Genomic DNA, 27,342 nt, shown 5'->3' on the forward strand with positions numbered 1-27,342 from the left:
AACCCGTCCTCAGATACTGCTAGGGTCTATCAGTGCATATTTGGCCTGACAGCCTGTAAGTTTAGCATCTACAATAGAAGAAAAATTCTGGAAATCTGTGATAACGGTCTCAGGGAGGGTCAGAATCCACACAGACATTGCAGCAAAAAGAAAGGACTTAATTACTTTAGACATTTCCCCCACAGCTGAAACTGAAAGTACAGTTTGCAGCTAATGAAAAATACAATCAATCAGAAAGTTCCATTTCTAAGGCATTAACCAGGGTTTCAGTTTATCTATCAAGACTACAGACTCTATTCTTGAACTGTCAAGAGAGCAAATTATTCACAAATAAATCACCAAGATAGCTGGAGCAATAAGGAAATAGCTAGCACTTACCGAGCATGTCCTTTGTGTTAGGCACTGTCCAAAACCCTTTCACGTGTACTAACTTATTTAATTCTCACCCAAACCTCAAGGTTTGGTGCTATAATTAAATCCCCATTTTATAGATAAGGAAACAGAAGCATCAAGAGAAAAGGTCACTTTGTGATAACGATGAAACAAAACATTTGGCTCCAGGACCCAGATTCTTAATCACTGAATTACTTCCAGCATGGTGGGTACACTGTTCTCAAAGTTGGTCTACAGATCACTTGCATTAGAGTATCACACCCAAACCATTCCCCAGGAACATGCATTTCAACAAGCTCTTCAGGAGGTTAAGTTTAAAAATCACTGGCATAGTATAAAAACACTGAATTTGGAGAAAAAAGACATGGTACTAAGTCAGGGTTTTAATATCCTAAGTAGCCCTGGGCCAATCGCTTTAAAAGCTTTAGTTTTCTCATTTGTCACATGAAGGGACTGAACTAGATATTTCTAATAAGAAACTCTCTAGATCTACAACAGTTTAATTGTGAATCATGCAGAGATATGAACATAACAGTTATTATTAGCTGAGTTAGATACAAAAACCTAAAATTCCTACTTACCCTGTGTACCGTGGATGCAAGTGCCTGAAGAACAGCCACTTTATCCCTAAGAATGAGAATCACAAGTTAACCCTCTGAGGGCTTTTCACACTCACAAAGCGAACAAGTGATCCTACTCTCAGAATGGACTGGCCAACAACAAAGTTCAGGTCTCAAGTAAAGCCAGTTCTGATCTCTCAAGATCACTAGAATAATAAGTTAGAAAATGAGAAAACTGTTTAGTTCTCTTGCCCAAAGGTGGTTAGTACACGTTCCATGCTACGCTCTCTGGCCTGGTCCCTATAACCATCACCCAGGGCTAGCAATTTTCACCCTCATCTCATCAAACTGTCTAACCTGAATCTTTCCTCCTCCTACCCATTTTCCTATGCATTCTTACTGTAGCTTTCTGTAATATTCTTGCCTTTATTATCCAAACTGGTGGCTCTTAATTCAGCTGTATATAAGAATAAATCACAAGCCGCACTCTGGACTGTTGAATCAGGACCCCCAGGTTCTATGGAGAACTGTCACATTCATTCTTACTGAATTCCCAGATGATTCGAGTTTGGAACCTCTCAACTATATAACCTTTATAAGAAGTTCAGGCCAGCCACCCACTATGACTATGGGTAGAGACATTCACTAACTACTGAAAAGAGGTTTCACTGGAATAATTGACAAACAAAATAATTTGGTTTCAAATGTATTTTTACTTGTGTTAGATTTTGTGTTTCATTTCAAAAAGGGAAATAAGAATAAACTTAATAAACCAAATGTATTTTTTAAATAAAGTTTAAACATACACTCATAATTTAAGTCATTTGAAAAAAAAGAAAACACGTAGGAAATTTTATACTATGTCAAGACTAATTCCCTGACATACACAACATCTACTGGATTTTCTAAAATCACACTTACGTAATTTCAGTGAGAGAAAGATATTCTTTCATCTCTCAGTATTCTCTAACTAAATGCTACGTTAGCATATTTAAGTCGTATCAAGTGAGTACATCTTTACAACATACTGAACAAATATAAGTGAAAAAATTATGAACATTCAGATCACTCACTAAAAATAACCTCAATGAATACATTATACTTAAAAAAAAAAAAACTAGACTATTATATCTGGTGTCATTTTGCGACCCCCTCCTCCTCTACTCTAAGTTTGGTGTTTATAATTCCAGAACTTTAAAGGGTACTTTTACACACATACCACCATAAAACTAAATCGAAAACATATACTGTCATTCTGGATACGTGCTTCCATAAGCTTGACTGTATTATCTATGCTACGATGTGTAAATCTAATTAATTCCTTAAATATTATATAGTATAACTGCTTTTTATTATCCCCTTACATATGGGCATTTGGGCTATTTCAATTTCTTATTATTCCCAAGTTGTAAAGAACACTGTCATCCATGTCTCTCTGGGCGTATTTGCAGGGGTTCCTCCAGAATGGTTAACCGATAAGGTGTGCACATTTTAGGTCGTGGTTCTGCCCACTTTCCCTTCAAAGTGTTGTTCCAACTGACTGCCCAAGCAACCACCATATCTGAGCAACCATTTCTCCACATCCTCTTCTGGCCAATCTGGTAAGTTTTAACATCCATTCCTTTAATGAGCCCAGTTACCTATGCACCGATCATAATTGGGCTCCCTGCCCTCTCTACAGTAACTACACCATCCAGATTAGCATGCTCAGAATACTCTATCCTGTCACATTCCTATATGAAAACTCACAGTGACTCTCTACAATTTGTTAGTCTTCTACGGCATCTGTGATCTGGGAAAGATACCTTAAAAGCATCTTAACAGCCTTAAAAGATGCTTCATCTCTCAAATAAGGCAACAGGAATTTGTAGTCTTTATGGCTTCTTCTAGGTCTAAAAGCACAAATTCCTGAGCCTGGAAAGCAGAGGCTATCAGAGAGCCTCTATCAATCGCTTTGTCTGTAAAGGGACAGACAGTAAGTATTTTCGGCTTTATGGGCCGTGAGGACTGTGAGGACAGCTCTGCCTTTGGAGCATAAAAGTAGGCACAGGTAGTCAGTTAACAAATGAGTGAGGCTGTGTTCCAAAAAAAAATTTAACTGACACTGAAATCTGAATTTCACATAATTTTCACGTGTCATGAAACAGTCATCTTCTTTCAACTATAAAAAATGTAAAAACCATTCTTACCTCATGGGCTGTAAATAAATAGGTCTCAGTTTGCTCTCTACCAACTACCTTATTTCTCCTATTCTAATAGAGCATTTTTCACAGGCCTGCCTGCATGGTCTCCTACTACCACCAGACAGATCATGATCATGTCCCACCCTACCTTACTGTTTCTATATCTGTGGGGCTTATAGTTTAGGGTTTATAAGAATTACCTGCAGGAATATGTATTTTAAACAAAATTCCCTGGTGATTCTGATGCCAACAAAATCATCTGACCCATTTTAAGGTACAGCTAAACTATGCTTTCAGTAAAACTCACCTTGATTACTGCAACACAACCACTCTTCGTTCCATCATATCCTGTGTAGCCCCTAGTCATGTGTAAACAGTTATGTACCCACGCAAAGTGGGTGTAAGACATAAAGTATAAAATATGCACACAACTCAACTAGACTTTAGTCCACCTGAACACATCCTCAATACACTCCCTCTCTTGCATTCCCTGTGGTACCTTTGTCAGGGATAGAGGCACAATGAGTTGGTAAAGTGCACTGGGCTGGAATGTCATTCAAGAAATGCCTCATTCACGATATGTATATTCCTACTCTTATCTTATCTTAAGTAAATCTCATTCTCCATTCACACACTACTCTCTACCTTCCTCTTCTATGTTCTTTCAGACCCCTAAGCTTTTCTCTCCTCAATGGTTCCCTCCCCAAGAATGCTCTCCCATTGCTATTCCCGCCACTAGCTTCTTACCTAACAATGTTTCGCTCATAATAAGCACTTAACCACTTGCTGAATGAACATTGATGGAATACTCACCAAGTTTTCTTTTTTGGAATGACCACTTCTTCAGTCCCTTAATGTGAAAAATAAAACAAAGTGAATCAGTTTCCTAATACTACTACTATAAAGAAGTATAATGCATTAATATAAAAATTGAGTTACTTCAATATATTTTCATATACCTGTTGCACCAGCTCCTTCAACCTCTGGGACGGCTGCACTTCCAGAATAAAATCTACAAAAAAATAAAAGCCCTAAAGCTAATACTCATTAATGAACTTCCCACCTCACCTCCACTTATGTGCAACTCAGCCAAAATTTTCCAATTATCACGGATCAAACCAACTGGATAATTCATGTCAACGTATGCTGAGAAGACGTGGTCTCAATGGCAAGTTCAAAATGATTACAAAATATGTACCAGATATAGACATCATATTGCCAAAAAATTTTTAAATCAGGCCATCTCATTAAATAAAATCAGGGGAAAAAAGGAAAAATTTAGTAGCACTTGAACATTTGAGCAGCTTATCTGAAATATAAGGAACTTTCACCTTTGAGAACCCAAAACACTGAGGCTAAAAGGGATGATGTAATGAGCTCCTGATTTTACATGGATGATGCCCTGATGACAATAAAAGATTATCCCACTTAAAGCAATTTTGACAAATTATGAAACTAAGATCACCACAGCCTTTCACTGCACTTCCTTCAACAATCAGGAATGTACCAAATGTACGTGTCCTAATTTAAACTTGGAACAATTTATATTATTTTTTTAACCCAAAATATAGAATCACTGACCCATGAATGAGTTTTAAAACGTTCTGATCATGCTAAAAAATAGAGTCAATATACCACAGATAATGTACACTACCTTGTAAGTATTTCCTTCCTAAATAGCATTGGTACCATTCAGAAAATTGTCAAAATGTGATTAAATGAAGAATTACTTCCTCTAATAGTATCTGGTCTCGGGCATCATCTTAAAACAATACCTCTCTGCTACGGATCAACTTCAGAAAGGGATCAATTCTTTCAAATCATGCTGTTTCTCGTGACATGTATGTCACATACACCACTCTTGTCTTGTGGGTGAAGACTGAGGGAGAGATGCTGCTGCCAAATCAAAGGAAATGGGTAGAAAAACAACAACACTGGGCACCACCGGGAAAAGGACTGGGATTGAACAGCAGCATTAAGGCTCCTGCACTACCAGGTGGAGCGTCTGCTCTTTTGTGAGGATTGAGGAGGGAAGATGTTACATATAAAATGTATATTGTAAATTACACACCTCACTTATTACTCACAATTTTCTGATGGCTACTACTAGCTCCAGTTTACACATAAGGGAATTTGTCTACTATCACTTCACAAAGGAAATAGCAAACATCGAATCCAAAATTAGGCTATTCCCAAATTTTCACAACAAATTCCCACCTCATACTTCCACAACGCCAGTTTGTACCTAGTGAAAAAAACTACACAAATGATACATGCGCCAAGTTTTAACAATCACAGCAATCCTATTCAGGTTGTGTTCAGATCTTTTAGACTTTCTTGTTTTTATAAACACCTGTATAATTTCTTTGGCCAAACATCCCCACAACACCCAGCATACGGTGGAACTCGTAAACTGCCTTTAACTTGGGAAAACCTGATTTTCCCCCCTTCCTCCCGGTGGGTGAAAACGGGTAAGAGCTGATACAATTTTTCTTTCTTTTGAAACTTGGGGAGGCGTTGCCAATACCCACACTTACTAGAACGCAAGATCCACAACAGCAGGATCCTGAATCTTGCCAAGAGTTCTAACCCCGGGGTAGGCGAGCCCCAGCAATAAATATCCCGCTAACCAGCGCGTTTGGAGCCCTTCTTCAAGTACGCGGACTCCGCGTGCCAGCTTCTCGGGGCACGCAGCCGCGAGCGCACGCACGCGCCTTCCACTCCACCGTACCTAGTTCCCCAGCTCTCCGGGGGTAAAGGGGATACATATGGCCCAGGTGATCCTGGGGTCTTTCTCATGGATTCTCCAAGCTTCTCTTACCTGCTACTGGGGGCCCGTCCGCAGACACCTGCCCGTCGACCCGTCAGCGGTAGGCAAAGCCCGCGGCTGATCCTCAACCAGCGAGCCGAATGTACGGCCGCCATCTTTAGCGTCTTCGCACAGCATACGGGGAAAGCATGCCCTCCACCTAAGGCTGTGGGGGAGGGGGGAGGGGGGCGTGGAATAGCTCGGCTATTGGCTGAGACGGAACAAGACGAAAGCAATCATAACATAGGAGGTTACAGTCCCATGGTTTGAAAGATTTTGCTTCGGAAGTTAAAGGCTCAGTACACCTCATTTGCCTCAAAGATATTTCCTAAAATATTATTTTAATTTCTTATATGTATTCGATTATTTTCCAAATAAAAGGGCGAGTGAGAGTCGTGAAATTATTTCCTCCCCCCCCTAGATCGGAAATGTTATCGTCCACGTAAATCTTCCCGCGAGCTTTTCTCGCGCGCGCAAGCGCAGTTTAAATCACATGGTGGCTGCGGGCCGGAGGTAGCGTTAGAGATATACCCGTGGTGACTGGAATTTCTCTCCGGGTGTCAGAGCTCGGAATTGACCTGGAGGATGTTGGGCTCAAAGAACATGCCCTGGCGGCGGCTGCAGGGCATTTCTTTCGGGATGTATTCGGCCGAAGAGCTCAAGTAAGGAGTTGGTGGGAAGCGTGCAGAGCTTCTTGGGGTCGGGGCCACAAACTACCGTTCCCAGAAGGTCTGGCGCCCAATTTCTCCTCAGAGTCCATGGCTGTCTGGCGCATGGCCTGCTGGGACCCGTAGTTCCGGGAACGTCCCTGGCTAGTGAGCACTGCCTAGAACCCAGTGGGGCTACGGAAGAGTTTGCCCTTGGGAAGGTGGGGATACCCAGATTGCGGCGTTATCATCCGCCAGTCTCCTCGTTAATTAGCCTGCGTTTGTGTAGTTACTATAATGTCTCTGACGTGGTTTATTAAGCTCATGGTTAGTCTCCTCTTGTCTATAAAATGATGATCGTTCGAGACTCAATTCATGCGACAACTTCTCCTTGCTAGGACCGCTTATATTCTCTGCCTAATTACTAAATCAAAGCGGCCCTCTTCAGTCCTCATTTTGATCACCGTAGCATTTGACAGTCTTTCTCTTTTCCAGCACCTTATTTATTGTTTTCAGGTTCTTTTATTTCTGTGACAAGTACTACTTCTTTCTTCCCTTTATCAACCCACAAACATTTATCCATCATCCAGTTTTTGCCAGGCACTAAGCTAAGCATTCAGGACACATTGGTGAACAAGGTCCTTGCATTCGTGGTTTATATTCGAATTCGTCTCAGGCTCCTTAGCTGATTCCTCTTTTACTTAAATCTTGCTGTTCCTTGAGATTCTATTCTGGTCATACATGCTGCTTTTCTTGTCCTAAATGTCCTCCCTAGACAATTTCACCACTTTCCTGAGTGATACTCTCAAAATTTAAATCTCCAGACCAATTTTCGTTTCCTGATTCTTCAGACTCATTTTTTTCAGCTGTTTTTTTGGACATCTCTTTGAATTTCACACTGAGTTCTTAAACTCCTACACCAAAAACTCAACAACTACTTCCCCTAAAGGGAGAGGGAACTTGCCCCTCCAAAGTGGTGTACCTAGTCTAGTGCAAGATGGTCAATATTTTGTGACAGGACAAATATTCTAGGTCTATTTCTCCTGACATCTCATTTACTTATTGGGCTCTTACTGTGTGTCACCTACATGTCTATTCGTTCTATAACCTCCTTTTCAACACTACTGTTACTATCTTAGATCATACCCTTATCTCTTGTTTGAATTGTCTTTTTCTTCCGCCTCCCCCGCCCTTACACCAGTCCAGTGCATGCTCTACATTGCTGTTAAAATTATTCTTCCAAAGTGCAGATGTGATCATGCTACTCTCACCCTTAAAACCCTCCACAGGCTTTCCATTTCCCTCAGGTAAATGATAGTTTCTTAGCTTGGCCTACAAGTTTACCCATGAGCAGGCCAATGCTGATTTTTGCTAAAGCATCATCCCTTCGCCAGCCCTACTAAACCACTTGCACATTCCATAAAGTGCCATGAGGTTTCAACGTCTGGGCCTTACCTCAAGCTATTTCCTCTGCGTGCATTGTCCTCTCTGCCAGAGGGATCTGCTTCTCTGCTCTTGCCCCCAACCCCCAGCAGACACCCGGAGAGCATCTCTCCCCCTCTTAAGGCTCAGCTCAACCTCCCTCATTTTCTGAGGTCTTTCCACACCCAGTACAGCTGTCTATTATGGTGCCTCAGTTCCTTTTTTGTTTATATTTCCGCCTCTCTCCACTAGCCTTGAGCTTCCTCATTCCTTTCTTTTATCCTCAACTCTGGTCGAATGACTGGATGAATAAACTGAGCTACAACGGTATGCTGGCCCAGAAATGTCAATTATATCATCACTAGCCATACATCGTATTTCATCCAAAAGCAAAAGAATTGAATTTTTACAGGTTAATTGTGGAGTTTTTAGACAGGGAAGCGCATAAGCAAGTTTATACCCATTACTAGCATTGTAGACCTATTTGAGTCTGGGGTTGGCAAATATCAATCATTATGCTACCTTTTATTGTGTTAAGTTCTAGTAGCTTCCTAGGTCACTTGGAGTAAAAGCCAAGTCCTTAAAATGCCTTGGAAAGGTCATTCTGGCCCTTGCTACTTCTCTGAACTTACCTCTGTCCTCACCCTGGCCTCCTTGCTGTTCCCGGAGCACCATAGTCACACATCCACCTCAGGGCCTTTGCACTCCCTGCTTCTTCCTCCTGTAAAGGTGACCGCATGGCTCACTCCCCATCTCCTTCAGGCTTTTGTTCAGTATAACCTTCTCAATAGGGGTTCCCCCAGCCACTGGCCCACTCTATTGTCCTTCCCCTTTTCTGCTTTACTTTTCTTCATAGAATGTTCTGCCATCCAATAGACTGTGTGCTTATTTATCTTGGCTTTTGTCTGCCTGCCTTCAATAGGATGTAAGGCCCATGAGCACAGGGATTCTGATCTGTTTTTCTAGCATCTAAAGGTATGTCTGGCACATAATAAGCACTCAGTAGATATTTGTTAAGTGCACTCACGGGTGGATGGGGGAGCTATCTGTTCAGCGCTTGGTACTACCAGTCCTTACTGCAACCATTCGTGTTGCTGTCTGCAGTTACAGGAGAGGAAATTACTGTCCAGCAAATAAAATGACTCTCTAGGAGGCAGCAAAGGTCATCCTCAAACCCAAGTTTGCTAGTCTTAAACTCTTTTCTCTCCAGTGGACTCCTTGCTCTTCCCATTGCATCCCATTCCTGCAATGATCAGAGGAGTTTTCTCCTCCTCCCCAGCTAGAGAGAGGAACTTTGCTCCTTACCACACAGAAAGACTTAGGATGAAGATAAAAAAAAAAAAAAAATACATTCAGTTTTGGATGTGAGCTATTTGTGTTGCCTTGACAAGCACAGGACACAGTTCTTCTGCCAGTTGACACAGGTGTGTGCCGGCCCCACCTGCGTACTCTTTTTCCATCACTGTAGGCTCCAGGCAAGGGAAGTGAAGTACCAACTTACAGAACATGATAGAAAGAGGATCTAGTGGTACAAGTCTTTGCACCCAGCCTAATTAATTTGTGTTTGCCTTATGCAATAAATGTTTTCCTTGTTTTTAATTCCAGTTACGTTTTTTTTTTTTTTTTTTTGCGGTACGCGGGCCTCTCACTGCTGTGGCCTCTCCCATTGTGGAGCACAGGCTCCGGACGCGCAGGCTCAGCGGCCGTGGCTCACGGGCTGTGGGATCTTCCCGGATCGGGGCACGAACCCGTGTCCCCTGCGTCGGCAGGTGGACTCAACCACTGCGCCACCAGGGAAGCCCCCAATTAAGTTTTAGAGCTTAGTGTAAAATGAATGAGAAGGAAATGTAGATGAATATTTATCCAACTTCGAAGGAGAAAGCCCAAAGGTAGTGGAAGAAAGCAGCAGTGAGTTTAACTCATTAAAAAATTTTAAATTATGCAAATAATATCATGAAGAAAGTGAAAAGATGAGTCGGAAGAAATATCTGCAAATCATGTATCTGACAAAGGACTTGTATACTGAATATACAAAGCACTCTTACAACTCAATAATAAAACAGCAAACAACCCAATTACAAAACAGGTGAAGGATTTGAATAGACATCTCTCCAAAGAGGATATATAGATGGCCAATAGGTACACAAAGATGTGCTCAACCTCATTAGTTATCAAAACCACAGTGAGATACTATGTCACACCCACTAGGATGGCTAGAGTCAAAAAGTCAGGTCATAAAATGTGTTGGCAAGAATGTGGAGAAGTTAGAGCCTTGGTGTATTGCTGGTGGGACTGTAAAATGGTGCAGCCGCTTTGGAAAACAGTCTGGCAGTTCCTCAGAAAGTTAAACGTAGAGTTACCATATGACTCAGCACTTTCATTCCTAGGTGTATATCCATGGGAAATGAAAAAAATATATTCACACAAAAACTTGTGTACAGGACTTCCCTGGTGGCGCAGTGGTTAAGAATCCGCCTGCCAGCGCAGGGAACACGGGTTCAAGCCCTGGTCTGGAAAGATCCCACACGCCACGGAGCAACTAAGCCCATGTGCCACAACCACTGAGCCTGCGCTCTAGAGCCCGTGTGCCACAACTACTGAGCCTGCGCTCTAGAGCCCATGCGCCACAACTACTGAGCCTGTGTTCTAGAGCCGGCGTGCCGCAACTGCTAAGCCTACACGCCACATCTACTGAAGCCTGCGTGCCTAGAGCCTGTGCTCTGCAACAAGAGAAGCCACCGCAGTAAGCCCGCACACTGCAACAAAGAGTAGCCCCTGCTCACTGCAACTAGAGGAAGCATGCACGCAGAAACGAAGACCCAATGCAGACAAAAATAAAAATTAATTAATTTTTTTAAAAAAAGAAGAGTACCCAGGAAATTTCCAGTGCATTTGTAATTTAAAAAAAAAAAACTTGCATGCAAATGTTCCCGTCAGCATTATTTATAGTAGCCAAAGTATAAAACTAACCCAATAAAATATGGTGTATCCATGCAATGGAATATTTTTTGGCTATAAAAAAATGAAATACAGATACAGGCTGCAACATGGATGAACCTTGAAAACATGCGAGGTAAAAGAAGCCTGCTATAAGAGACCACATAGCATATGATTTCATTTATGTGAAATGTCCGGATGGACAAGTCTCTGGAGGCAAAAAGTAGATTAGTCATTGCATAGGACTGTGAGGGAGGTAGAGACGGATGGAGAGTGACTGCTGGGGTTTCCTTTACTGGGGACGAAAATGATATTGTGGTGATGGTTGCACAGCTCTGTGGATATACTAAAAAACACTGAGTGTATACTTCAAATGAACGAATTGTATAGTACATGAGTTACAGCTCAACAAAGCTGTTTGAAGAATTTATAAACTTTCACCTGTGAAAAATGACAAAAGACATCACAAGCTAGGAAAGTATTTGCCACCAAAAAAGGTTAATGTCCTCATATGTAAGGAGCTCACGTAGACAATAATAAAAAAAGTTAAGATTTTAACTTAAAAATGAGTTAAATTTTATTTTTTTAATTAAGTAAAGGACCAAAATGGCCTTGAAAACAAAACATAATAAAACGATTAATTAACGTGACAGGGAAGGGGGTGGGTGGGATGCTGATTCACTTCACCATACAGCAGAAAGTAATGCAACATTGTAAAGCAACTATACTCCAATAAAAAATTTTAGGGCTTCCCTGGTGGCGCAGTGGTTGAGAGTCTGCCTGCCGATGCAGGGGACATGGGTTCGTGCCCTGGTCCGGGAAAATCCCACATGCCACGGAGCGGCTGGGCCCGTGAGCCATAGCCGCTGGGCCTGCACATCTGGAGCCTGTGCTCTGCAACGGGACAGGCCACAACAGTGAGAGGCCTGCGTACCACCAAAAAAAAAAAAAAAAAATTTAAAAATTAAAAAAAAAGTTATATTCTAATTTCTGTTAAAAAAATTTAACGTCACAGTGGGTAGCATTTTTTCACCTTAAATTTGGAAAGTTTTTAAGTGCTAAGACTCAGTGCTGGTTAGGACAGACAATCTATTGTTAGCCCATGTTTTCTGGAATGCACTATGGCAGAATATCTCAAGAGCTTCAAAACAGTTCACCCTGGGACTTCCCTGGCAGTCCAGTGGTTAGGACTCCAAGCTTCCACTGCAGGGGCCCTGGGTTCAATTCCTGGTCGGGGAACTAAGATCCTGCAAGCCACGCAGGAGGCCAGAAAACAAAACAGAACAGTTCGCCCCCTTTGATTCAAGGATTTCCCTTCACCAAGGAACTAATTATATTTTTTAGGAAATAGTTAAAAGTTTGAATTATGCTATACAAAAATCTGTATACAGATAGGTGGCATGAGCTTACTTATAGTGGAGTTTGGCTAAATGAATTATATTAATTGACATATAATGAAAGATTTGGTGATTATTTTTGGCTGTGTTGGGTCTTCGTTGTGGCGTGCAGGCTTCTCATTGCGTTGGCTTCTCTTGCTACGGAGCTCGGGCTGTAGGCACGCGGGCTTCAGTAGTTGTGGCTCACGGGCTCTAGAGTGCAGGCTCAGTAGTTGTGGCACATGGGCTTAGTTGCCCCGCGGCATGTGGGATCTTTCCGGACCAGGGCTCGAACCCGTGTCCCCTGCATTAGCAGGTGGATTCTTAACCACTCCGCCACCAGGGAAGTCCCTGGTAGTTCTTAATTACAGAATCTTTTCAAAGAATTTTTAGTGACCTGAAAACACTTAATGCTCAATGAAAATGGCAAAGGCAATGCTAGAAATGGCAAATGATCCCAGTTACAGTTTTTAAAAATGTATCCATAGAAAGAAGTCTGTTAGCGGTTTTCTCTACATTGTGAGATTTGGATTTCATTATCTTTATTTTCTAATTTACAAAAAAAAGGAAGTTTAGAAGCAAACTTGGCATGAACGTAATTTGGGTAAAAGTAGTTAGGTGTCCTATGGGAGCCTGCTTTCAACCAAACATAAAATACTGCAATGAAACCTTTAGTAAAGCAGGTTATACTTCTCAAAGGTTTGCATATTTATGTTTAACTTTTCTCAATTCACTATTCCTACATATTGGGATTATTCCCTTTCTTGAACTCTGTGGGTTTGGGGTTAGGTCTGGTCCATATCTCACCACACCCCCACCATTCTGGGCTTTGTCACCTGAATTAAATCACTAACCACTCTGAGCCTGTTTCCTCTTCTGAAAAACGCATATAGTGATGCCCATCTCAGAGGGTTCAAGTGAGACTAAATGCTGCTTATGACGCGTTTGGCGTGTAAGCCGGTACTTCTTTGTATAAAGTCGGCCAGTATGTTCGGGTAGCGCAAGATTTGCACTAAATCTGGGTTTTAAAGATGTTACCACTCACTGCTCTTCGTTCAGCACATATTCATTGAGCACCTGTTGAGCGCAGGCTCTGGGCTAAGTGCTGAGCTGCAGTGGGGAGCAAGGCAGACACCGAGTCTGCCCTCTGGAGCCGTCTGCACGTCTGAAGACACAGACATTAAACCATCCCTTTGTAAGTGCCGAAGAGGAAATGTCCTAGAAGTTGGGTAACCTTGTCTCACCTGGTCTTTTTTTATCTCCCTAGGAAGTTAAGCGTTAAGTCCATTACAAACCCTCGGTACCTAGATAGCCTGGGGAACCCGTCGGTGAACGGCCTGTACGATCTAGCTCTGGGCCCCGCAGACTCCAAAGAGGTGTGCTCCACCTGCGTGCAGGACTTCAGCAACTGCTCCGGGCACCTGGGCCACATCGAGCTCCCGCTCACTGTGTACAACCCTCTCCTCTTCGAGGTACGTTCTGGCCTGGGCCACCCTGGCCGCGTGGGTCTCAGGGTGCGGGTGGGATTTGTGAGTGCCACCCCTCTGCCTGGGGCAGGTGTCTCAGGAGGTCAGCTCCTGACACTTGGAGTGAAAGTGCTCTTTACTTGGCAATTTAAAACCTTGAGGAGCGAAATTCAGTACATTCAGCTTGGCCTCGAGCCCTACCTAAAGGAACTTCAGTTTGATTCCCATTGAGAAGAGCCACAGCTGGATTTTGTTTACACAGGGGGGAAAGTGTTCAGATCCGTCCCTAGACCTTTTGTTCTAAGGGCTTTATGTCTTTCAGAAATGTGGGTGGGGCTTCCCTGGCAATAGAGGACTTTGGAATTCTCCAGGCCTCCCTGAGCCCTTCAGGTGGATTTGTTGGCTCTTGCTTAGTGGCAGGAAGAGCAGAGCTCCAGAAGGCCCAGCACTGAGCTGAGAATGAAGTTACTGTTCAGTCCTACTTTGAACACTTTTGGCTTCTTACATCAGTTAACCCAGCCTCCGGGATTTGTACATGGACATGATTTTTGTCTGTTAATCGTATTAGGGGAAGAGAATTGTCTTAGTTAAATACTAAACATTTGAAACATTATTTTAAATGAAACTTTTTTTTTTTTTTGCGGTACGCGGGCCTCGCACTGCTGTGGCCTCTCCCGTTGAGGAGCACAGACTCCGGACGCGCAGACTCAGCGGCCATGGCTCACGGGCCCAGCTGTTCCGCGGCATGTGGGACCTTCCCGGACCGGAGCACAAACCCGTGTCCCCTGCATCGGCAGGCGGACTCTCAACCACTGCACCACCAGGGAAGCCCTAAATGAAACATTTTCATTAAACGTTTTCAATATTTAGGACTTCCCCGGTGGTCCAGTGGGTAAGACTCCACATTCCCAATGCAGGGGGCCCCGGTTTGAACCCTGGTCGAGGAACTAGATCACACATGCTGCAACTAAACATGAAGCAGTGAAGATCCCACCTGCCACTAAGACCTGGTGTAGCCTAAATAAATAAATATTTTAAAAAAAGTTTTCAGTATTTAAATGAGTACTAAATTTGGTGTTTAAATAAAATAAAGGTAGTTCCCGACCTCAGACCCAAAGTAAATTTCTAGTGTTAATGGATTAAAATGAAACCGTAAGAGAACATATAGAGGAATATTTATCGAGTTCTTAAGGTGAAGAAGGACTTTCCAGGTACATAGGGTGAAGTAGAATTCTTAAAGGAGTAAACTGACAACATAGAAACAAAAGTCGTAAGTATTTATTACCTTGAAAATCACTTTGACTGCTATGTCACGTTCTAATATCCCGTCTCTCTTATTCCCTCTCTTCAGAAACTCTACCTGCTGCTCCGGGGTTCCTGTTTAAACTGTCACATGCTGACTTGCCCCCGGGCTGTGATTCACCTGCTGCTCTGCCAGCTGAGAGTTCTGGAAGTCGGGGCCCTACAATCAGTGTACGAGCTGGAGAGAATTCAGTACAGGGTAAGTGGGTAGTGGCTGTCGTGGCAATCAGACAAGCCAGAGTGGTGGGTACAAGAGCTATTTGTGTGTGGCCCCTAAGAATAGTCAGCAGAATGCTTGAGCTTTAAGTCTTGTGACTGGGTACAAATAGCTAGGTGTGAAAACATGAAGCCATAAGAATAATTAAAGGACTTCCCTGGTGGCAGAGTGGTTACGAATCTGCCTGCCAATGCAGGAGACACGGGTTCGAGCCCTGGTCCGGGAAGATCCCACATGCCGCGGAGCAACTAAGCCCGGGTGCCACAACTACTGCGTCTGCGCTCTAGAGCCCGTGTGCCACCAGTACTGAAGCCCTCATGCCTAGAGCCTGTGCTCTGCAACAAGAGAAGCCACCGCAATGAGAAGCCCACACACCACAGTGAAGAGTAGCCCCCACTGGCCGCAACTAGAGAAAGCCTGCACGCAGCAGTGAAGACCCAACACAGCCATAAATAAATAAATTTTTTAAAGAAGATATTGTCCTAGTCTCCAGGAACTCCCTCTCTTTATCCTCCTTGTGTGCTTATTTTCGACAGTTTGTCATTGTACTTAGCAAATTCTTTGTAGGAATAATTTGAGGTCTGGGATGCTGGCTGCCTTCCTCCAGAGAGGGTTCTTATTGCTTTTGCCATATGCTTGGTGGCCTGGGACCATCGTCGTCCATGTTCAAGGCTGGACTGCACTGCAGGCTATGGGAAGCCAGGTGGTTCTGTTCCAGGGCTGGCCTAGTTCCCAAGGACATAGCCCTTAGGGTCCCCAGCCTCCTGTGTTTGTGGGGTGCGATATGGCAGGAAAATATCCTGTTAGATTCCTGTCCTTGCACTAACTGTAAGCTTTCATTTCTCTCCGCTTTATCATTTAAGACTTTCAAAATGAAAAGTTCAAAATTTTTGGATTGTAGAATGTTTCCAAGGCCAGGCTAACGTGTTGTGCAGCTCCAGGGAGCATCACAAGTCTGTCAGCATCTTCCCCGGAGGGACACAACTACCCTGAGGGTTGCCCCAGAGCTGTGCAGTGCGGCATCCCTGCCTCAGAGCAGCCACGGCCCCTCTGCTCTTTGACCTGGATTCCCATTTTCCCTTCAGTTTGGCCTTGGTTATCCCTCACTGTCCTGTCAGTTCTTCGGAGCTTTACATTCTTTTAAATATTTTATCCTGTCTTGGTTCTTTTCGGTTTGGTCTGAATAATCTAGCCGAGCACTACTGGAAGCAGAATAGTCTAAATTTTTATTTTATTTTTTTAACAGCAGTGTGGCCAAACTTTTGAAAATGCAGCACAGCAGCCATGAGGTTTCTTTCTCTCCCCTCAAACGAAACTCTCCCGTCCTTGGAGAGGCTGCCCCCTGCTGCTGCTCATCATACACTTGCTTTACTTTGATCGTACAGTTTTTTTCTTTGTTTTCCAGTTTCTGGAAGAAAATGCTGATCCTACTGCCTTCGAAATTCAGGAAGAGTTAGAACGATATACAACCAAAATCCTACAGAACAACCTCCTGGGAGCCCACGGCGCACGTGTGAGTTATCCTATCTCTCTGTTTCCCAAACACTCGGTTTTTAGCATAATTATCCCAGTTGCCTCCGCACTGCACTGTCTTTTGCATATCCTTTAGCTTCCCAAAGTTTGAATCCGAGCTCTGCCTCTCGTGAGGCCTCTGACCTTGTAAGTTACATAACCGTCCCTGAGCCACTGGGTCCTCATCTTTGATGCCTGCCTGCAGGAGAAGGTTAGGTGGAATTAGTGGCTTGGGCACAGCATCCAGTGAGGCTTATGCTCTGGCTTACGGTCTCACCTGGAGAATAAGGCCCACGCCCTGTGCTGCTTTCTCCTTCCAACACTGCTAAATGACTGCTGCCTCCCTGTCCCCCCATCACACCTGTGTAAGTGTTAATTTGTTCAGGGAATGAGTTGTCTAGGTAATCATCCTGCAGGGCTCATCTTGAGATCTGATTCACCTCATGCCCAAATTTCACACCAGAGATTCTGATTTAATTGGTCTAGGGTACGGCCCCAGGGGAGGGTACAAAAGCCCCCCGGCTGGGTCTCATTTGCAGCCAGTTCAGAACCACTAGTGTAGCTTAGCTGTGGATGTGCCTTCCCTCGGAACTTTGAGGTCCATTCAAGGGAGGCAGCAGCTGCATCCAGAGGGGTTTCTTTTTTTCTTTTTAACATTTATGTATTTATTTGGCTGTGCCGGGTCTTAGTTGAGGCATGCGGGATCATCGTAGTGGCATGTGGGATCTTTAGTTGTGGCATGCAGTATCTTTAGTTGCGGCATGCAGAGTCTTAGTTGTGGCATGCAAACTCTTAGTCGCGGCACGTGGGATCTAGATCCCTGGCCAGGAATCGAACCCGGGCCCCCTGCATTGGGAGCACGGAACCTTAGCCACTGGACCACCAGGGAAGTCCCCAGAGAGGTTTGTTTTATTTATTTATTTATTTTTAATTTATTTATTTTTTACTTTTGGCTGTGTTGGGTCTTCGTTGCTGCACGTGGGCCCCCTCCAGTTGCGGCGAGTGAGGGCCACTCTTCGTTGCGGTGCGTGGGCTTCTCATTGCGGTGGCTTCTCCTGCTGTGGAGCACGGGCTCCAGGCACGCGGGCTCTAGAGCGCAGGCTCAGCAGTTGTGGCGCACGGGCTTAGTTGCTCCGCAGCATGTGGGATCCTCCCGGACCAGGGCTCAAACCTGTGTCCCCTGCACTGGCAGGCAGATTCCCAACCACTGTCTCACCAGGGAAGTCCAGGCTTGTTTTAAATTAAAGTAGCATTTATTGATCCTTGCTGTATTCCAAGCCCCCCCCCCCACTGCATTCATGATGTCTTTATCTTAGTAACAGCTTGGTAAGGTGGTTATTATTCTCATTCCCATATTATGAATGAGGAAACTTAAGGAAAGAAGTCGCTCAGTGATTGGTAGCGTTTGGCTATATTAGGGTTCTGTGGGAAATTTTAAGAAAGGGGTGGCTTCCTCTGGTTTTTCAAAAAAAGGTGAAAACCACAAAATGAATACCTACTGGATTGTCTTCAGAATGGCACTCTGAGTTTCCTTGCTTTTTTTTAATAGGTAAAAAATGTCTGTGAGAGCAGAAGCAAACTTATTGCTTTCTTCTGGAAGGCACATATGACTGCTAAGCGATGTCCCCACTGCAAGTGAGTACCTTCCCCTCTGTTGTTTTTTTAAATTTTATTAAAGTATAGTTGATTTACAATGTTGTATAAACTTCTGCTATATAGCAAAGTGATTCAGTTATATATATATACATATATATATATATATATATATTCCTTTTCATATTTTGTCCATTTTGGTTTATCACAGGTTATTGAATATAGTTCCCTGTGCTGTTTACCCGTCCTATACATAATAGTTTGCATCTGCTAATCCCAAACTCCCAATCCTTCCTTCCCCCACCTGCCATTCCCCTTGGCAACCACAAGCCTGTTCTCTATATCTGTGAGTCTGCTTCTGTTTCACAGATACGTTCATTTGTGTCGTATTTTAGATTTCACATTGTTTGGTTTTTTTTCTCTCCTCAAAACTGTCCTCATGTCCAGAACTGGGCGGTCAGTTGTCCGAAAGGAGCACAACAGCAAACTGACAATCACGTATCCGGCCATGGTGCACAGGAAAGCTGACCAGAAGGACACTGAGCCCCCGGGTAAGCAGGCCGGGCCCCAGGAGGCCCTCGGCATGTCTTTCACGTGTGACCATCAGACGTGTCCCGAGCCTTGGGGATCCCTGGTCCTCCGCACCACGTGTTTCTCAGCTGCGCGTTTGTGGTGGGCCAGCAGATGGTAGGTGTCCAGGCCCTAGGGCCAGTGGGCATCCTGGCGAGCTCCCAGCCCCGGCCTCTCGCGCAGAACTGACGGCTGGGCTGCAGGGCGAGGCAGCTCCTCACAGGCTGAATGACGCACCTCTTGCCACAGGTGGTTGGTTTTTTGAAAGATTTTTGAGGAAGAAGTTAAGATATTTACCTGGCAAATATTTCACGCCATTTTGTTGTCAAACAAGTGTGGATTTATTTTGAAGTAAAGTGTAGGTGAATTTTAAAGAAAAGCTGTGAGCAGCCAAAGAATGTTAGCGCCTCCTGCAGGCTGCTTCTGACTGTCCTGTCAGATCCCTGGAGTAGCTCTGCTCTGCCCTTGGGGGTACCTGGGAAGAAACTTGAGAGACTTGGTACTCCTGCTTTTTCATTTTTGTAGTTGTAAGTTTGTTTAAAGATGCTTTTTGTTTTTCTCTTGAAGTGAAGGTTAAATAAGGTGTTCCGTTTGAAGTACTGAGACCAGTGCCTGCTATGTCTTACGTGCTCTGTAGATATTGACCGTTTGTTTTTTGTTATACAGTCAATGTGCCAGGGCAGGAAAAGCATCACCTGTGATGGACACCTCACTCTGCTGCTTATTCTGAGGGGCTTAGAGAAGGTCTCTTCTTGGACCTTGGGTTTCCAACTCTATGTAGTGGCAGCGACAGAACTTCTTGCCCAGAGTTGAGGAAATTTCATGTGCGAAAGTCTGTAGCATATTGTTTCTAAACCTTATTCCAGAGTTCAAGAACACAGAGTAGGCAAGGAAGTAAGTTCTCTTCCTGGAGTTGCATGATCTGTCTTTTGCATTGAGGACTGTGGCAAGGCCTGGAGTAAGTAACTGCCTTACCCATTTGGGCCGCTGTAACAAAAGTACCATAAACCGAGTGGTGTTTATAAACAACAGACGTGTATTTCTCACAGTTCTGGAGGCTGGGAAGTCCAGGGTTGTGGTGCTGGCACATTCGGTGTCTGGTGAGGGCCCACTTCCTCAATGACAGCCAACTACTCCCTGTAACCTCACATGGTGGAGAGAGGAAGGGGAGCTCTGCTGGGGTCTTTTCATAAGGGCACCAGTCCCAGTCATGAGAGTTCCACCTTCATGACCTAATCACCTCCCAAAGGTCCGACCTCCTAACACACCACCATTTGGGGGGGTAGGATTTCAACACATGAAACTTGAGGGAATACAAACATTGAGACCATAGCAATAGCAAATGTGTTTATTATTACTTTTTCTTTTTTTTTTTTTTGCGGTACGCGGGCCTCTCACTGTTGTGGCCTCTCCCGTTGCGCAGCACAGGCTCCGGACGCGCAGGCTCAGCGGCCATGGCTCACGGGCCCAGCCGCTCCGCAGCATGTGGGATCTTCCCGGACCGGGGCACGAACCCGTGTCCCTTGCATCAGCAGGCAGACTCTCAACCACTGCGCCACCAGGGAAGCCCTATTATTACTTTTTAAATAAACCTTCTACTTTAGACTAATTTTAGACATATAGAAGGGTTGCAGACATGGTACAGAGAGTTACTGTGTACTCTTTACTCGGTTTGCCCTAACGTAACATCTTAGATGACCATGGTGCATTTGTCAAAACTAAGAAATTAACATTGGTCACTATTAACTGAACTACAGACTTTATCTGAATTTCACCAGTTTATCCAGTAATGCCCTTTTTATGTTCCAGGATCCAATCCAGTATACCACAATGCATTTAGAAAGCCTGTTCAATGGTTAACCGTAAACCACGAGGGTGGATTTTTCTACACTATATATAGCCCTTAAACTAATTTTTAAGGTTGGAAACTGCTGCTCTAGCCCTTAGGGCACCTTAGAAAATGTTCACAGATTGAGAACAAAGATGGTCAGAAATCTAGAGGATACCTGTTTCTTTGGGGCAAATATCTAAAAGTTAGGTAGCCTTTGGCAAATCCATTCTTTGAAGTAATCTTCACTGCAGCTATGAGAATATGATCGTGCCACCCAAAATTCTGTGCATTAGAAACAAGTCAGCCCTAGTCTTCGATAGTTTTTGGATTGGGTTTTTAGTATTTAGCAGACATTTACCTGTTGGGCGCTCAGCCTCGTGCCCAGGACCCAGCCTCTGGCCGAGTCCAGTGCCAAAGTGGAGACCTGACCTTGTGGCCTGTGCTCTTGGGGGAGGCTGTGGGTGACGCAGGTCAGTAACCCCAGGGGGAGGTGATGTGGAGGCAGGTGAGCATTAGGACGGGGGTCTGGCCACGTTCCTGGTATCGAAGGGGGCCAAGCAGCGAGGCCTGTGCCTCAGTGATCTCCACGCACTGGTGATCCCATGAGGGGCGCCATAAGCTTGTGAAATTCACGTTCACTCCAGAGTGTTCCTCAAGCCCCAAGATGATAGCATTTTCAAATGAGAATTCTTAAAGCCGGGTACTCCACCCACTGTGATCTTGTCTTCCCCAAGTTATTTGACTTCCCGACATTTGTTTTTGACATGGCAGCTCTTAGAGCTAAACGAAACACACATTAGGGCCGTTCTGAGGTCCCATCGAGGCAGATTTCATTTTTTGCAGGCTGCAAAAGTGTCCCGTTAGGAAGGGTGCGGTCCGTGTGAGGAGGTGGCATCCCACAGGTCTCTTCTGACTCCAACCCAATGAGGGAACAACGCCAGTCTGCTCTAGTCTGTGACTGAACTGGTGGGGTCACTTCCTGCACTGGCAGCTCTGGGTCAGGAGCTGGAGAGCACTGCCAGATGCAGCTCATCTTCCTCAGCTCATCAAGCCAGTTGAGTACGAGCGGGGTTCTTTCCAGAAGTGCCCGCAAGGGCTTCCCTGGTGGCGCAGTGGTTGAGAGTCCGCCTACCGATGCGGGGGACACGGGTTCGCGCCCCGGTCCGGGAAGATCCCACATGCTGCGCAAAGGCTGGGCCCGTGAGCCATGGCCGCTGAGCCTGCGCGTCCGGAGCCTGTGCTCCGCCAACGGGAGAGGCCACAACAGTGAGAGGCCCGCGTACAGCAAAAAAATAAAATAAAAAAATAAACATTCATAATCTTAAAAAAAAAAAAAAGTGCCTGCAAAATGGTTCTTTAGGTTAATGGGGTCTTTTCTCTCCACTGAACGCACATAGCTTTCTAAGTCTGTGGTTTATCCCTGAAGGTCAGAGCCTCTCTTCATTGCATTCCCCACATTTCCTTCAGTTGCATTAATGAGTTGAAGTGTTTTGCTTTTATAGGAATCAAAATTTTAGACGTGTAAACTCTTGACCTAGCAATTCCACTTTAATGATTTTATCCTAAGAATTAGGCATGCCCACAGTATTAAGTCGTTTAAAATTGGAAATGACTTCAGTGCCTCTTAATGGAGAGTAATTAAATTATGGTACATTTATTAATTGTTCTCCAAGTTACAGATTTCTCTAAAAACTTTCAGTGACGTGTCTTCTGCAGTTGGTAAAGAAACCAAGTAGAGAATTGGAGGTGGAATGAAGCTGGATTTTACAAACGTGGAAAAAAGCAGAAGAGTAGGGTTTTTTAAATATAGTTTATCTTACGATATTTCGAACATGTGTATTCAAGCCAGTGAAAATTTAGTATCTGCTGGGTCCTAGATACTGTTAGGTGTTAGGAACACAGACAAGTCACAGTTCCTGCCCTGATAAGTACATTAAAAAAGAATACTGAGCAATTAAAAAAAATTTTTTTGGCCACCCTGTGCAGGTTGTGGGATCTTAGTTCCCTGACCAGGGATCGAACCTGGGCCCTCAGCAGTGAGAGTGCGGAGTCCTAACCACTGGACCTCCAGGGAATTCCCAAGCAATATTTAATTTCAGTGAATGTATTCCAAAAGAAGTTGATAGTTTTGAACCTAGACTGTCACATTACTTACTTATCTTTGTTAATCATCTCAGTGCTTGGGGCCACACCTCCTGAATGGCAGCCCCAAGTGTGATTTTTCTGTCTTACTCTGGGTATAGCTGATAAACATTATCCCAGAGTGATCTTGCTTAATCTGAGAGACCAAAATGAAACTACTTCTTACGCACCAGCAAGATATTTGTAAGAAGAAATTGAATATACGTTTACCCATAAAAATATTCATTCTCATTTATCCATAATTCTGCTGTGAAGCTTTCTGGTAAAAGCCATGTGCATAAAGCTATTTATCACAGTGTAACTTATAGTAGTAAAAAGATTGGGATCAACTCAGATATCCAACTATCGCAGTGTGGTTCAGTCACTCGGGAAACATCTTTTCCGAGGGATATCATGCAGCCATTAAAGATGATGGTGATTGGCCTGACTAGTGCCCTGGGCCAGAGCTTCATCTTCATGACAGTTGTGTATTTTGGTCCCCTGACCTGCTCCATGATCACCACAACTCGAAAGTTCTTCACCATTTTGGCCTCTGTTATCCTCTTCGCCAACCCCATCAGCCCCATGCCGTGGGTGGGCACTGTGCTCGTGTTCTTGGGTCTCGGTCTCAATGCCAAGTTTGGGAAAGGAGCCAAGAAGACATCCCAGTAGGAAGAGAGAGACTACCTCCACTCCAAGGATATTTAAGTTATTTTCTGGAACAGTGACATCTCTTGGGAAAATAGACAAAATAGAGACAAAGGACTAGGTTTCAGTCTGGGTTAAAAAAAAAAAAATGATGGTGAGACTATAGGGCAAAAGCTATAGGGCAACATGCAGAAATGCTCACAAGATGACAGTAAATGAACAAAGTAGTACAAAATAAATCCACACCTGAGATTATAATGATCTAAAACTGTATAAACCAAAGGACCAGAAAAGAATATATAAACGTGGTAATCGTGTTAACATGATGAAATCGTGGGTGATTTTTTTTTCCCCTTTGGCTCTACTTTTTTAGATTTCATACACTAGTTACATGGTTTTCATTACTTTAGAAATTAGATTAAAGGGGAAAAAATTCAGAGCAGAGAGTATGCTGTCCTAGAGATTGATTTTTGTGGTTAGATTGCAGGCTTGGCAGGGTGGGGAAAAGACTTGATAAATCCCATTAAGGAGGGAGTGCCTGTAATTAACTTACTGTGCTCTGATTCCCCTCTTCGGCTCCAGGAATTGAGGAAGCGCAGATGGGAAAACGAGGATACTTGACACCCACCAGCGCTCAAGAACATCTCACGGCTCTTTGGAATAATGAAGGTGCTGTACCAGCCTAAAGAAATAGCCCTTTGCTTTCCTGGACTCATTTACGCTGCCTTTCTATTTTTATGCTTTCCCAGTTGTGATTCTTGTGGCTCTCTCCTGAAATCGAACAGTGGATTTGGGGCAGGCTTCAGGGTACATTGTTGTTGATGCCTTATAGTGTGGGGAAGGCATGAACTTGACAGTGACTGTAACTGAGCCTGGTCATTAAATGACAGCTGCGGGTGGGCATCGCCTAATACAGTTTGACATGTGTCTCGAAGGTTCAGTGTGACTCACTTTATTTTAAATGCCCATAAATAAAAGTTGGTTTTTTTTTTTTTAAGGTTTCTATGGGAATTCCTTCTGTGAATCAAAAAAATGAACTCTGTTTTTATTAAATTAGGATTCTCATACATTTTAATTCCCTACAAGTAGGCAAGTCTTCCATTAGTCTTTGAATTTATAAGCAAAGCCCACATATCACCCACCCTCTGAGAGTGTGTTCTGGAACACTGAATGTAGCTGCTGTGTAATGACAAGCACTTAAAAATGAAAATCTTGCTAAGGGGATAAGTGATGTCAGAAAAAAGATAGCACTCAAGTTAGTATGAGTGTTGTTGGCCCTGACATGTCCTATTCATTCTCTCTGTAGCTTTTTTTTGGGTTACCAGACACCTGAAACACAGCTTTGATCCATAGACGATCTTGGTAGCATCTACGTGTAGGGTTTTTTATTTTGTTTCTTTTTGTTGTTATTATTTTTTTAATTGGGGTATAGTTGCTTTACAATGTTGTGTTAGTTTCTGCTGTACAATGAATTGAAACAGCTATATGTGTACATATATCCCCTCCCTCTTGGACCTACCCCCCCATCCCACCCATCTTAAGAAGACTAACTATTTTTTGATTTGATTTTTGTTTGTTTATTTCAAATACATTTTCTTATAAATACCAAAGTAATAAGCGTGTCGTGTGCACGCGTGCGCGTGAGTCTAATGATCCAGGAACGTAACCCGAAGCACGTGAAAGTTTTTGTTTCCCATCCTTGTCCATCGCAGCCCCTGGGCTAAGCACTGTCATCCCTGTAGCACCCGTCTTTAAACCCATCATCTCCCCTGTGTGTAGGCTCACAGCACCCAGAGACTGTTTTTTTGCTCATTAGTTTTTATAAAGACAAGTGTGATCTTACTCTACATATTGTCCTACATTCTGGGATTTTTTTTTTTCCACTCAGTAAAATTTCCGTGGTCATCCTTCCATGCTCTTACATATAGATTTAAATGATCCTTTTGGTTTATTTCAAACACAGGATTCTTTCTGAATTACCTTTTTCTGGGACTGGAAGATGTTGGCATGGAGTCCGGATTCAATCCCAGTATGTTCTTTCTGGATTTCTTGGTGGTGCCGCCCTCAAGGTAATGCCCTTTCGTTGGCTTTATTTCACCTGACAAAGGCTTCTGGGACAATTGAATAGTGACCTCTGGGAGAGGATGATGGAAGGGTCACGGGCACTGAGAACTAGCGCATCTGTTCCACTCCCAGGTGGCAGGTGGTAGGAGCATTTTCCTTTCCATTCTTCCTGAGTGCAGGAAGAATGTGGGTGTCTTTCTGAGTGTGGTGGTGAAGTAGGGGTGGGTGAGAGGCTGAGGAACACGCCCTTCATGCTGAGCACCCACCGATGCCATGCGTCCTCCTACAGGTATCGCCCTGTCAGCCGCCTCGGGGACCAGATGTTCACCAACGGCCAGACGGTGAACCTGCAGGCTGTCATGAAGGATGTGGTTCTGATCCGAAAGCTTCTGGCCTTGATGGCCCAAGAACAGGAGCTGCCAAGAGAGGTGGCAGCACCCGCCGCAGATGAGGTCAGGGGAGCTGATGTCGTAGTTCTGACTCCCTACGCTCTGGGTCCTGGGAGATGCCTGTTAGCAGTTCTGTACAGCTGTGTGTGAGCCGTGGGTTTGGGAGGACCAGGCAAGGTCTGGGGGAAAGCATGGGTCTGAGCGTGGCCCCAGCGATCACGCCCGGGGTGACCTTGGTTGAGTTGCTTTAACTTCTTGGTCTTGTCTCCACTATAAAACGCGTGTGGTCTGGGGTGGGATTTTATATGTGGTGTGTTCTGGGCCGCCTGCTCTCCCTGGCAGCTCTAGAAAGACCAGTCTGCTGCCCTCAGCTCCAAGAACGTCCCTCCTGCGTTATGGTACCAGAGCCCATGCCACCCAGCTCCGGTTTTGGCTCAGGCAGGTCTCCAGCACTGGGGTCAGGAAGGCAGTGTTGTCATTTGTAGGAATTTCCCAGAATAGGACTGTCAGATTTGGGGCCTCAGCTTCCTCTCCAGTAAACGGTGGAGCTGAATTCCTGTTTCAGCAGACATTTCCCAAGCCCCTTCAGTGGGCCAGGTCCTCGGTGGGTATAAAGATGAGTCAGGGGCTTCCCTGGTGGCGCAGTGGTTGAGAGTCCGCCTGCCGATGCAGGGGACATGGGTTCGTGCCCCGGTCCGGGAAGATCCCACATGCCGCGGAGTGGCTGGGCCCGTGAGCCATGGCCGCTGAGCCTGCGCGTCCGGAGCCTGTGCTCCGCAACGGGAGAGGCCACAACAGTGAGAGGCCCGCATACCGCAAAAAAAAAAAAAAAAAAAGATGAGTCAGGCGCTCAGGAAGTTTGCTGAGATCACTGACATCCTTCTCATCTCTAAGATGCTCTCTGGATGCAAATGGGAAGGACCATCTCAGCCTTGAGTAGATAGTCAGGGCTTCCAGGCTCCCTTCCCCTGCTGGGACAGGCCTGTCGCCAGGTGGCGCCACTGTCTGTCCCGGACGCCCATGCTCTGGGTTACTCAGCCCTTCTGCTTGGGGTTTCTTTGGTTTTGCTTAAGTTTTCTGATCTGCTGGGGCAAATGTGCTTTTAAAAATCCTCAGTATTAGAGAAATCTGCCATCTGCAGGTCCTAGTTCAGTTTCAGAGGGAAGGCCTTAGGATGGCCGGCTCCAGTGACTAGGGCTAAGGATTTTGCGTTGACATCCCTTGAAACTAGGGCAGCCTTTTGTCCACGAGAAAAAGCTAAATCTCTGCAGAAATGAACAGTGTCCTCTGTGATTCCTGAGG

The 27,342-nt window shown here is 44.5% G+C and overlaps 2 protein-coding genes across 2 annotated transcripts in view; one reads left to right on the top strand and one right to left on the bottom strand.

The window, feature by feature from the left end:
• The window catches only part of PTCD3 (pentatricopeptide repeat domain 3), a 33,125-nt gene extending 27,053 nt beyond the window's left edge, over positions 1-6,072 (bottom strand). The window contains exons 1-4 of the mRNA XM_079941433.1: positions 5,958-6,072; positions 4,096-4,148; positions 3,950-3,986; positions 975-1,020 (exon numbers count right to left, since the gene is read on the bottom strand). Coding sequence (XP_079797559.1) covers positions 975-1,020; positions 3,950-3,986; positions 4,096-4,148; positions 5,958-6,061 — 240 coding nt within the window. The 5' untranslated portion in view covers positions 6,062-6,072. The remainder of the gene's footprint in view (positions 1-974; positions 1,021-3,949; positions 3,987-4,095; positions 4,149-5,957) is intronic.
• A 192-nt stretch (positions 6,073-6,264) lies between these two features.
• POLR1A (RNA polymerase I subunit A) overlaps positions 6,265-27,342 on the top strand; it is a 77,171-nt gene continuing 56,093 nt past the window's right edge. The window contains exons 1-9 of the mRNA XM_079940683.1: positions 6,265-6,607; positions 13,595-13,799; positions 15,145-15,294; positions 16,718-16,825; positions 18,374-18,459; positions 18,865-18,968; positions 24,170-24,256; positions 25,551-25,656; positions 25,941-26,103. Coding sequence (XP_079796809.1) covers positions 6,531-6,607; positions 13,595-13,799; positions 15,145-15,294; positions 16,718-16,825; positions 18,374-18,459; positions 18,865-18,968; positions 24,170-24,256; positions 25,551-25,656; positions 25,941-26,103 — 1,086 coding nt within the window. The 5' untranslated portion in view covers positions 6,265-6,530. The remainder of the gene's footprint in view (positions 6,608-13,594; positions 13,800-15,144; positions 15,295-16,717; positions 16,826-18,373; positions 18,460-18,864; positions 18,969-24,169; positions 24,257-25,550; positions 25,657-25,940; positions 26,104-27,342) is intronic.

Source organism: Stenella coeruleoalba (assembly GCF_951394435.1).
Source record: "Stenella coeruleoalba genome assembly, chromosome: 13".
NCBI lineage: Eukaryota > Metazoa > Chordata > Mammalia > Artiodactyla > Delphinidae > Stenella > Stenella coeruleoalba.